Here is an 11,856-nt window from a genome sequence, read left to right as displayed (position 1 = left end):
TAGACTACGTAGGCTCATACAACTATCATTCAATAGTCTAATTGGACAGAATCGATTTCCTGACTTTTTTTTAAAGTAAAGTCAACTGTTGAAACACACTTTGTAAGATTTGGAGTTTTCGCTGTGTAATTCTTCTGACGCAGATATCCCATTGCCACATTTTCACTGCATACCTGAGTGACACATTTCCGAATTCTTCCCCCCATTTGTCACGCCTTAAGAAGCATTTTTTGTCATTATCAGGGACACTGCGTCACGGACCATTGTCACAGCACATTGGAAAACAAAAGAAAATACTTCTGCACGTCGTCAACATAGAAATTGTATTGTATTCATTGTTCAACGGCACTTCCTAGTGCCACAAGAGACATACTGCATTGTCCTACACTTGTGCTACACTAGATATTACTGAGTTTGTTATATCATATGTTTTTTCCAAACCTATCTAGTGGGTAAGGGCTAACCCTAACCCTAACCCTTTAAGTAATCCATATTTTGGGATGGCAACAAAAAATTGCAAAGATATCTCCAAACTTTAGCAGATAGAAGGCCATCTGCATGGCTCCAAAATTGGGTTTCATTTGGGTGAGCCGAGGTGGTGATGGTGCTTCACTGCGTGATGTAAGAGGAAGGACGTGAGCTTACTCTTTCAGCTCGCTGTAGATAGGCAGGACCTCGGGGTGGCAGACAAAGGCGAAGGCCAGGATGGGCACAGTGTATGCCGTCTGGGGAGGAAAGAACATAAAAATCAAAGCCATTAGAATATGTGCTCTGTGTAGTACAAGTCAACCATGGTGCCAACATTCTTTGTCGTGCTTTATGAGGCATTGTTATTATGTAATGGCAGTCAGAAACTTTCTCAGCTTTAAATGGCCTTGTTGCTTCAGCTTGACAAGACGCCCTAAACGTGTCAGGACATTGGAGTTGACACGTTTGTAGTTTTGTTCTGGATCCAGCGCTGTTGGAGGGCGTTCTGACCAACCGACCTGCTCAGTCACAGACCGAAGCTCACGTTGACGGTCCTGATCAGTCAGGACTTGAAGGTTGGCTCGATGTGTCAGTGCCTTTAGGGATTCGGCAAACTTTCACTGCCAGCGTCACTCCCCAACTTTCTTACTCACTTGGAAACTTTCCCTTGAGCCATAATTGCTTGAGTCGCAACTGACAAGTCCAGAATAGGACAAAAAGAAGCAGGTAGACAGTGATCTGGTCGAAGCAGGCAAAATTACTGCTTTTGTCTTTCGACACTCAAGACAATTACAACCTTGGTGAGTGGGTTGAAGTTAGCGCAAACTAACCCCTTGTCGCAGTGTGGATGTAGCGTCAAATTCTTAGCTTGATTTATGAACACATTGGCCCAGGCCCAAATCCTTAAGCACACACACACACACACACACACGAATGCTAAAACACACCCTAAAAAAACAACCTTTACCAAACATGTCTTAGCAAATACTTGGCAGTCAGTTTCTGTGGAATTTGTAGATTGTACGATGCACGTCCGTGTGAAAACCAAACGGTCCCATATTGTATTTTGTGAATGTAGTCTGTTTACATCGATGAACATTGTGTAAGGTTCCCTTCCTGGCATTTACAAGCTATCCTTGAGCTTACCAGCCCCATCATACCTGAGAGTTGAAGACAAAGTATTTTGGCGTGCACATCTCCTCGTCGTCGGGGTGAGGCGCGACGTGGACGCCGGTGGACTGATGAGCGTCGTGGCTGCCGAGGACTGCCGGGGAAACGTCAGCACGGGAGAAATCCATTTGCGCCGTCAGGTTTTGTGGCGGATACAACCCCGACATGTCGGAGGCGTTCATGCTGAGGTTGGACGAGTGGTGGTAAAAGAAAGGAAGAGGGCAAGGCAGATGGGTCTTCTTGTAGATCACCTGGAAAAGACATTATGGCGTCAAGAGCTGGCATTGTGACCGTTCTTCAGGTTTATTTAAGGATTCATTTTGCTAATCACCTGCTAATCCTACATTTCCTTCATAATGTAAGGTTCTTTACAAGTAAACAGCTAACGGTTTCTAAACGGGGCACTCAGACAATGTGATACACCCTATAATTGCCATGTCCTCAACTCTAAGCCAAGCGAGGACAGGGCAAATGACAAATGTCATGCTAATTTGTAAGCTAATTAGCAAGTTAACAGCATGATTAGCTAAGCCTCACTGCTATGTTGTTTTTCATCTGGCAACGTGGTGGCAGCACATTTTCCCTTTTATGAGTTGTTATGATGAACGTGTTAGCTCAGAAGTTCCCTATCTACACCTACACATTACGCTGACCCAAAGCAACGGTAGCATTCATTTTGAGTCGCGTATGTGGCCACCTGCTCGGTATGCTAACGTCTGAGGAAAAAAAAACAGCTTTTATCTTCTTGCAATGAAGTTGATTTTTAGGGGCTGACATTCAAAATCTGCCTGCTGTGATGGTAAAGTTTCAGAGTGTAAAACCAAAACACGAATTAAGGAGCTAAAAAGCTTTAAAGTCCGTGTAAAGCAAAATCTGCCATTTTCTTCTGAACACATTAAACAGGTCATAAACTGTTTTTCAACATTTCTGTGTTCAGGATTTAATGGGCGGGTCAGAAATCATGCAAATCATAGGGCCGCGTTACGTAACGCGGCCCTATGATTTGCATAAACCCGGCCCTGCGTATAAATACGTTCTGCGCGTCAGCTTCAGCGGTTCTCCCACTCGCTCTCCAGTCTTGGATAGCATTGCTTACAATAGTTTGCAGCTAGCTAACCAACTATCACCAGGTAATGTATGTAACTGTCTTTGGCGACTTATTTGAGGAAAACAAATACCACAGCTGTATGTGGAGAAGCGTCTGTCCTCCTGTCCGTCCTCCGCCTGTCCTATCGACTCTCCCTCACATTTCTGCTCAGAAAACAGCGCTTGTCACGCTTGTCACGAGTGTTTAACTCACCGAGTGACGAAAATAAATCACCGCGACCGCCAGCCCTCCTGACCGAGACTTCAGAGAACTTTCCCCCAGAAAACAGCCTCCGTCCCCGCGACTGACAGAGTCAGACAGTGTCCTGTTTGCTGATGGTGATTATGTATAATTATGTCATTCAGCGCCAAAAACTTCACTCCGTCACTTTCCAGGATGTTTGGTGGGTCAGGATTTCAATCACTACACATTATAACAGCATCCATATGATTATAAACTGTCCGCGGGTTTAGATAGACAAGGGGAACACCTGGGGAACACCTGGGGAGACACCGATGTCATTAACATGACGTGTCCCCTCCGCGCTGCATGGGCGTGGTTCCAGCGTTTCACAGCAGAAAGAAGTGCTTGTTTTTCCATGATTTAGAGACCTAATTTTATATACTTAGCAATTTTTTTAATATTTCAAATTTGGCTCAGTGGTCAATGATACATGTTTCTATGGTGTGACAAACTCATAACACAATTTTTTTGCCGCTTTACACGGTCTTTAAAGGGCTGATGGAAACCGCTGAGTTGGCAATATATTTCTCAGACTTGAGTGACTCCTTTAACCTCAACATACACATAGTCAATTCATCCATCCACTTTAGTTTTAAGGAAGCTGAACTTACCACACCCAGGAAGAAGACCATGCAGGAAAGGGAGAAACCGCTGGTGTAGCCCAGGTAGCCTAAAGACGAAAAAAAACCCATCAGTGATTGAAAAAAAGAAACCCCAAACTTCGACCGTGACAACAGTATCAGACACTGATTTAATGTTTAATGCTATACGCTATTCTTACTCTGCCCTTTTGCACCCCGCTCAGTTTTTTTTTTAACATCAGCGTCAATTCATTCTGGCGTCTATTCTCAGATGGGTGTCACACTGTTGTGACCTATATCCCAAAATAGATGGACAAAATATTTGATATGAGCAACCGTTCGGATGGGAGCTGCAGTGTGAATAAAGCCTTACAGGTCTGTGAGGGATAGCAACCACATCTAACGCCGGTGAACACCCAAATCATAGCTGAAGTTTTCATTTATCTAATGAAACTTGGAGCTACAGTATGGATCCTGTCTGCCTCTGTACGTCTAATTGTCTTCATTACATAATCAGGCACAGTGGGCGCAGTGGAAGGCCTTTTTTGGAGCCGAGCCAGTTGATGGGGGCTGTGACTCTCGCATTCATAAATTACGTCTGAGCGGCGGAGCTGACTACAGGCTTAATAGCAGTGTGACTTTACAGTAACTCCTAATTGCCGGAGCTGACTAAGGGCCTCGACGAGTGTTACATTACTTCGAGACAGCTGTGAGAGCATGGAAGCGAAAACGCCGACACAAAACTGGCTCCAGACCGCAGGAAGTGACGCGGGTCACGCCTTTTAAAGAGTCAGCAGCGACATCGGAAGTATTTGAATGACAGCTTTTTAGAGCACATGGGGGGAAAAAAAAAAATGTCGAGTCCTCACCCAGATTTTTAAGGAGAGACAAAGGCAGGATGATTCCGATGGACACGAACACCACCAGGTAGTTCCCATTCAGGTACCACTCACTGCAGAGAGAGGTTACGATGAGGTCAGAGACTACACGTTCCACACACAAGACACATTCATCTTCGAAAGCGCGCGCACTCACCCGGAGCTCTCTTCCAAAGCCAAGAAGGCTCGGATCACCTCGGGCAGCTCGTACTTCACGATGAAGAGGTAGCTGGACATGGCTGCAGGACGGGGAGGACATGCTTTAGATTCACTGACATTCTAAACTTAGCTACCATATGCGCACACACAGTTACATTGTATCAAAGTGCAAAAAAAAAAAGCAAAACATCAGAATTTGACTGCCTACCTCCGATATTCTGCATTATTATCGATCCGAAAGCTGCCATTTTCCCCGGCCAGCCGAACGCTCTCTCTCCCAGCTTCTCATAGATGAGGGATCCTGCCGCAACACGTCAAAGGAGAATTAGTCATGGACAACAAACCAGGCGTCACGATAAAAACAGAGGCAACAACAACAGCAACTGGGACACACAATTCCGTGTAATGAAATACAGTGACATCGTCTGCAGTTTTTTCCTTGAAATTCCTCCATTGCACAAACAACTTTTCAAAGACTTCTGAGTCTATAGCCGTGCCGCGGAAAATCCTTTTTTTCCAGCTACTTCTGCCTTTCAACTAATGAGGTCAGAGAACGTGAAATTAAACAGTACACCATGACAAATTAATGAAGTGCAGTCCTTTAAGGTACAAGATGTAGAATTTTCAGTGTACTGACTGATACTGATCTAATCTCTCTCGATCACCACTTGTAACCCAAGAAGTGCGTGGCGCCATCTGTATCTGCAGAGACGCTGCCCTGCAGGTACTTTTTGGTATTGTTGGTGCTGCGTTCAGGGTGTTTCTGGCCATTTGTGATTCCAGGGGAAAATAAATGTATTTGTTGAGTCTTGTTCCCTGGTTGCCAAACACCAATAATTTGGATTGGCGAGCTACCAGTTAGGATTAGTGTGTCATTATACCAAAGCGTCAGTTTCTGACATCCTGTTAATGACATTTAACCATCAACTATCTTTCTCACTGCACATTTGAATGGTGTGTTTACAAAAAGCAACCGACGAATCCTGCACAGTGCGCCTCTAATTACACAACCCCGATCCCCTTTTAATAGTGCATTATGTAAGAGTTGGCCAACTTGAATTCATACTCCTAACGAATGGCGACAGCATATTACCAGACTTCCTGCTTTCTGCTAACTGTTACTGCTGTTAGCTTGTTAGCTCAGTTAGCCATGCAGCTAGCCAGACTACCAACTGAATGTTGTTTTACACCACTGGAAAAACAACACTCTTCTTCTTCACATCGTGTTAATGAGTTTAATTTTTTTTTTTGTTAAATTCCTACATATTGCATTTTTAATAACAAGCATTATCTCCTTGTGACTTCTTGTCGTATGTAGCGCTTCTGCTTATTTCATATGAGAAACTTTTGGAGTCCTGAAGAGGTCAAACTGTATGTAAGTGTCCATTTTTCAGAGCTCATTTGTGCGTGGTGAACCTGAAGTGAACTTTAACACCAACCTCCTTCTTTGGCCGTCATGAGGAGCAGATGAACAGAGTATAAGGAGAGGATGGCCACGGCGACGAGGAGGATTCTGCGGAGAGAGAGAGATAGAGAGGGGGTAAGCAGAGGTCAGCTGTCGTACAAAATTAAAACATGCCACAGTTATTACCAGCGGTAACAACAAGCTCTGCACGTGCAGTCGCACTTTCCGAAGCATTTCACTTTGATGTGGCTACCTTGGCCTCGGATGTGGCAGGTGGGCGCTATTTCTGTTTCGAACATCAAGGTGGCTGTGACACACTGCAGCTGCTTAGGCGTGTTGATTGTGTATTTTCGAAGGGCTTGTCTCACGGGAAGCGGTGCGCTTTTCCACATGACTTTTATATGGTGCTAACATGACCAGTGCAGCGTCACATCAATGCATCCATCAGTTGCATTCTTCAAATAGCGCAGTGTGTCATAAGAGCGGCACTGGAAGGGCTGAGACTTTGAACGGCTTGCTGCAATGTTTCCACCCAGCTCGGTTAAGAGATTTTTTTTGTGCTGTGATGCTTTCGAGAAATCTATATGACACCTTGGCTGACAGAAATTCCGTATCATTCTCTCCCTGCAATCATTTTCCAGTTGAGAATACAATAAATCTGTACTCCTTTAACACTCAGACTCTGACATCGTTAGGTCATGAGGTGGCCACGCAGCAGGGGCATGGAGGGGAGCCTGCATGGGTGGGATTGACGGGTGTAGGGTGACGGCGGGGTGTCAGATGTTGATGTGAGTCACCCATGAATGCTGATAATGCATATGCACGGGATGAACAGACCTGGGTGAGAGAACTGAGGACACGGGGTACAGGAGTTCAAACATTTCCATGTGGTAGAGCTGCTCTGTATTTCAAGTGGTAATGTGATCATGATCAAGATTCTCACAGGAGCTCATTTTCGTCCAAATGACCAGTCAACACGTGGACTTGGTGTGTCCCTGAACTCTCCTCATCGATACCACTGGTTGTCATTTGTGGTTTTGGGTGAAATGTCTCAAGAACTGCTGATTAAATTTGGTCCGCACACCAGGTCAACACCTTAATGCATCCAATACTTTGGTTTACGACCAAATTCCAGCAAAGGGAATGACATTAACATCAACAGCCACAGCTGTACTTGTTTAGGGCTAACGATCTAACGTTAGAATGCTAAAACTCTCATCCAAGACTTTGAACATGCTAAACGGTACCTTCTTAACAGCAACATATTAGCATAGTCATTTCCAGTGTTTTAGCCTGCTGACATTAACATTTAGCATTGAATCAATCGTGTCCCGCTCAGGATGAATTGCGATAACCTTTTTCTCAAAGCCATTACTTTTCATGTAGTGCATCATCGGGTCAACAACTGTACTGTACCCAGTGCTTTGGTTTATGACCAAATTCCAGCGAAACTAAAAGTGTTAACATTAACAGCCTTAGCTTTACTTTTATGTTTAGGGCAATAATTATTAAATGTTAGCATGCTAACACTCTAAACTAAGATTGTGAATATAGTCAATTGTGCCTGCTCACATCTGCATATTAGCAGAGTCATTGTCAGTGTATTAGCATTACCTCACAGAGCTGATAGCACGGCTGTGAAATCTTTAAACTGAAATTGTGTTGTCATGGCGCTAATAAATCATCACTAACAGGCCGTCTTCTTAGGCTTATGGAAAATGAAATTGACAAATCACTTTGTACATGCTGTCTACGTTTGCACATCACCACATTCTTTCTCACAGGTTCCACCCAGTAATGTAAACCCAGCCTACTTATTTGTCTGCAGGTAATGTTTGTAGAACACCTTGTACTTAACATCAAGATGTTCCTGTTAGCCAAAACCGCTCGGAGAGGGAGGTTGACAGTGTAACTGAAACTAGTCTTAGTCGGCTAAAACTGGACTACAACTCGGTATACAGAAAATGGAAAGTTTAAAGAATATAAAATTACATGAACATCTATTCTGTGGAATTGTGGAATTTCCGTAGTAACTCCCTGCCTGTCCTGTCAAGTCATTTCTTGGAACACACCCACGCATGCATGCTGTCAGTTTCTTTGTTCTGCTGCAGAAGCACTTACGTGAAGAGCACAATGCCGGTGTTCGCCATAGCGTATGACAGGCCCAGAATGCCGCTGCCCATGATGGCGTTGCTAAGGTTGAAGACCGACATTCCAAAGGAGGTATGGCCGGGATGCTGCTCGGAGAGAAAACAATGTATAAGGGAGAGATCTGTACGAGGAAAACAGATGACTAATACTGAAAAAGGTTAAAAAACTTCCTTATGAAATATAATCAGTCTCAAATAGTTGATGACACATTTAATTGATGGGAATGTGATTGTTGTAAACACTCGCAATGCATTGAAACAAGAACGAGAGAAGGAATTTGGGATTGTGCAGCAAACCGCACGCAGATTTAATTGCCATCCACAGGCTGTGATTCCAGGACGCACACACCCTCACCTTCCCCGACACTGTTAGATGCTAATTGTTAACAGCGTTCCCAGTAGTTATATCGTTTTATTGACTGGACTTCTCTCTCTTAATTTCCGATTCAGCTCGTAACTGCCAGCATTTCCCAGAATATGACTGGTTCCCCCCTCGACTGGGAAAGTGCAAAACAACATGTGGTGAATTTGCTGCAGTGATATGAGATTGACCGCACTGCAAGTACTTCTGATTTATTAACATAATACCTCCTAACCGTCATGTAGCAGGTCTGGACTTTAAATAAACCCATTAACACCATTAAGTGTCACATCCCCTCCACAAAACTAAACACTGTGGTCCACCTTCTGCTGCTAAATTAAATACAACCCCCGATTCCAAAAAAAAGTTGGAGCTATGAGTTAATCATAAATTAAAACAGGCTGCAATAATCTGCAATAAGTTAACTGTGGTAAACGACATCTGTTCTATTTCACACAGTGTGCCAACAGTTATTTATATTCTGGTTTGTAGAAATCGGCCTCTCTGGCTGCCCTACAGCAGTTTGTTATCCAACACTGGTGCAAAATGGCATTTCAAGGAAGGTAAGCATGCAGAATATTAATATGACTAATATTACAACGGAAAAAATGAGCACACACTTCTGACTGACGGGCTACAATAGCGTGGCGACTCGTTGAATTTCTTACGTATTCTTCGTGGTATTCCTCATATTTCTTCTTCTTCATCATCCCATTTGACAAGAACTTCTGGCTTTCGGCGTCATCGTTGTCATCCAGAAATTGACTGCAAGTACAAACGAAAGAAGATCCAAATCAGAACACAAACACGGTCAACAGTTTGCTTTATGATCACCTTTTAACGTAAAGATAATGGCGGTCATGTAGAAGAAGATGTCAGGTTACATGGTCAGCCGGCGCTGGATGTCTGAGGTCAGCTGGGTTTGCTGGGGGACTAAATTTACCAGTCACCCTAACGTTGTCAATCAACACCTTTCTGAGCAGCCACCCTTAACCTCACTGACCATCTAAAACATGTTAATGCAAGAGAACCTGCTAACGTTTCGTCTGTCGCCAGGCTGATTTACCGTTTACGCCCTAACAAGGACTACGTTGCATTCACACGATGAATCTAATTAATCTAATTCATTGGGCTACTTGGATAAGTTAGTTTGATGCAGGAATTTGGAGAATGTGTGTACATGCAGCACTGTAACCCGGTTAAACTAAAACCCAGGTCTGTAATAAGATTTGTCCCCTAGACAGGCTTTGACTGCAGAAACTGAGCTGGATTAACTGGCTTTCTCTTATGTCATTCATCGAAACAGTGCCGCTAGTTTACACGATGTTTGGGACCGAATGTTGCAACCGAAATGTTGGGATGGCATGATTCGACAGAAATATGCCGAGCTAGTTGAAGCCGCTAACTAAAACGCAACGTCATACGCCTGCTGGCATCTTGACCTCGTGGTTGCTTACCTGTCGATGGTGGCCTTCTCAGAGTCAATGGGCTCTGTGAAGCGGTCCTCCAGGCTAGCGGTGCTGTCATCGTCCCCTTCTGTTGAGACTTTCCTCAGCTCCATACGATCCATGACTCCCGGCATGGTGGTGCACAGCAGAACGAAAAAGTTGGAGAAGTTTGATTTTTCAGGACCTCAGGGCTCAGAGTTCTCAAGGAAGAGATGTGCTTCTTCCTCGACTGTGGCTAGACTTTTTTCTTTACCTAGAAGAGAAGAAGGAAAGAGGAAACATTAGAGGAAAGTTTCAGTGACGTCTTTGAAGATGTCTGTTTAGATCAACGCTGGTTGTTGCTTCGCCAAGTCGTAAAGATTCACTAACACTCGAGTTCACTGCAGGAATGCCAATTGTCGGGCCGGCAGACGCATTCACTGTCTGGCCTTATTGGCCTCAAATGAGCCCTTTGGCCCTGACGAAGAACACTTCAGAGTCAAACAGGCCCCTCTACTGGCCAAATTAGTCCGCCCTACTTCCTGGAACTGAGGCACAGTTTGTTATGTTACCTTGAAGGGGAACGCTGTGAGATGATGCAACCTTGGTGCCTCGCACGGCTTCACCAACAGTAGCAAGAATGAACTCCTGTTAGCTGAACTATTTTTTCCATTTTGCTCCAGCTTGTGGTTTTAAAAAAATATACTCCCCGAGCACGATTCAATATTTAAGGAAACACAATAGCAAGGAAACATACTACAAACCAACGGTGACGTCCACAGATTGCCAAGAGGAGTTTAAGTCAACAAACCTTGAAACCAGGTCAAGGATGCAACGGGTTCATGAGGCCGCCTGACCGCCGCCATCAACAGGCCTCCTTGTTCATGTACGAGCTGGTTTTCTCAACATATCCCACCGCCAATAAAGAAAAAAGAAGCCAACAGCACTGCAGGGGAGGCCCACATTTTCCATCCGTGGCCTTCATCATTAAATTATAAAAAGGACGAGATCAAGGACCTGTGTGATTATAAATGCTACTTACAGCCAAATTATTTAGTGCTGGATGTCACTCACACAAAGAGCTCTTTCATGAGGGGGGAAGGAAAAAAAAAATGCTCGTCACTGACAAACAACGCAGAGAAAACACAAACCATGGCGACAATTACACAACCACAGAAACAGCGGAATCACACACAACAAGGGAAACGCGAGAAAAGCACTCTTTTGTTTTAAAGAATTTACAGCAGCAATTAGTGGGGTTTCAATCACGAGAAATGTGGCCAGAGCACTTTTTTTTTTAATGTTTTAGTAGAACGTCAAAGGAACAGTTCCACATTTTGGGATATCTGCTTATTTATTGCCAGTAGAGACTGAAAAACCGATACCAATCTCATATCTGTCTATTCAACATGAAGCTGGAGCCAGCGACAGTTAACTTAGTTTCGCATTAAGACTGAAAATAGCCTCCCTGGCTCCGCCCAGAGGTATGGTAACTAGGGTACAGTCTTTATGCAACGATAAGCTAATCGTATTTAAAATACAAAAATGGGAGTGGCCTTGGATGGATCGTCTCCCCCCCCCAACTCTAACAAGAATGTCCAGTGATTCCTTTACAGTAGCCATGTAGTCAGACTGTGATTCTTTCCCTGTTTTCAGATGACACATTTTAGCATGATAAGATGCTAACATGATATGATAGCAGTTGAGGCAAGACGGGGCGGGTTTTTAATACAGCAGTAATTCATTTCACCTGTTAGTCACACATTTAAACCAACTTTTTTACAGAGTGCTGAGGATGAATTCAAGAGGGTAAGCAGCTGCTCTGTAGTCTGGCCGCACGGCACTATAACAATGTTTACTCAGTTCCACTTTTGTCCACAGGGGACGCCAGAATCAACAAAAACGAAAGTTCCCAATAGCAGCTTTA

The 11,856-nt window shown here is 44.0% G+C and overlaps 1 protein-coding gene across 2 annotated transcripts in view; it reads right to left on the bottom strand.

Moving 5' to 3' along the window:
* The window catches only part of slc38a4 (solute carrier family 38 member 4), a 39,702-nt gene that overhangs the window by 13,635 nt on the left and 14,211 nt on the right, over positions 1-11,856 (bottom strand). For both annotated transcript variants that reach the window (XM_030439899.1, XM_030439900.1), the window contains exons 2-11: positions 9,960-10,203; positions 9,171-9,267; positions 8,113-8,228; positions 6,026-6,099; positions 4,795-4,887; positions 4,585-4,666; positions 4,419-4,501; positions 3,580-3,638; positions 1,629-1,889; positions 646-725 (exon numbers count right to left, since the gene is read on the bottom strand). In XM_030439899.1, the coding sequence (XP_030295759.1) occupies positions 646-725; positions 1,629-1,889; positions 3,580-3,638; positions 4,419-4,501; positions 4,585-4,666; positions 4,795-4,887; positions 6,026-6,099; positions 8,113-8,228; positions 9,171-9,267; positions 9,960-10,084 (1,070 nt within the window). In that variant the 5' untranslated portion in view covers positions 10,085-10,203. The remainder of the gene's footprint in view (positions 1-645; positions 726-1,628; positions 1,890-3,579; positions 3,639-4,418; positions 4,502-4,584; positions 4,667-4,794; positions 4,888-6,025; positions 6,100-8,112; positions 8,229-9,170; positions 9,268-9,959; positions 10,204-11,856) is intronic.

Source organism: Sparus aurata, chromosome 14 (genome assembly GCF_900880675.1).
Source record: "Sparus aurata chromosome 14, fSpaAur1.1, whole genome shotgun sequence".
NCBI lineage: Eukaryota > Metazoa > Chordata > Actinopteri > Spariformes > Sparidae > Sparus > Sparus aurata.
This window is presented reverse-complemented; position numbering and strand designations above follow the sequence as displayed.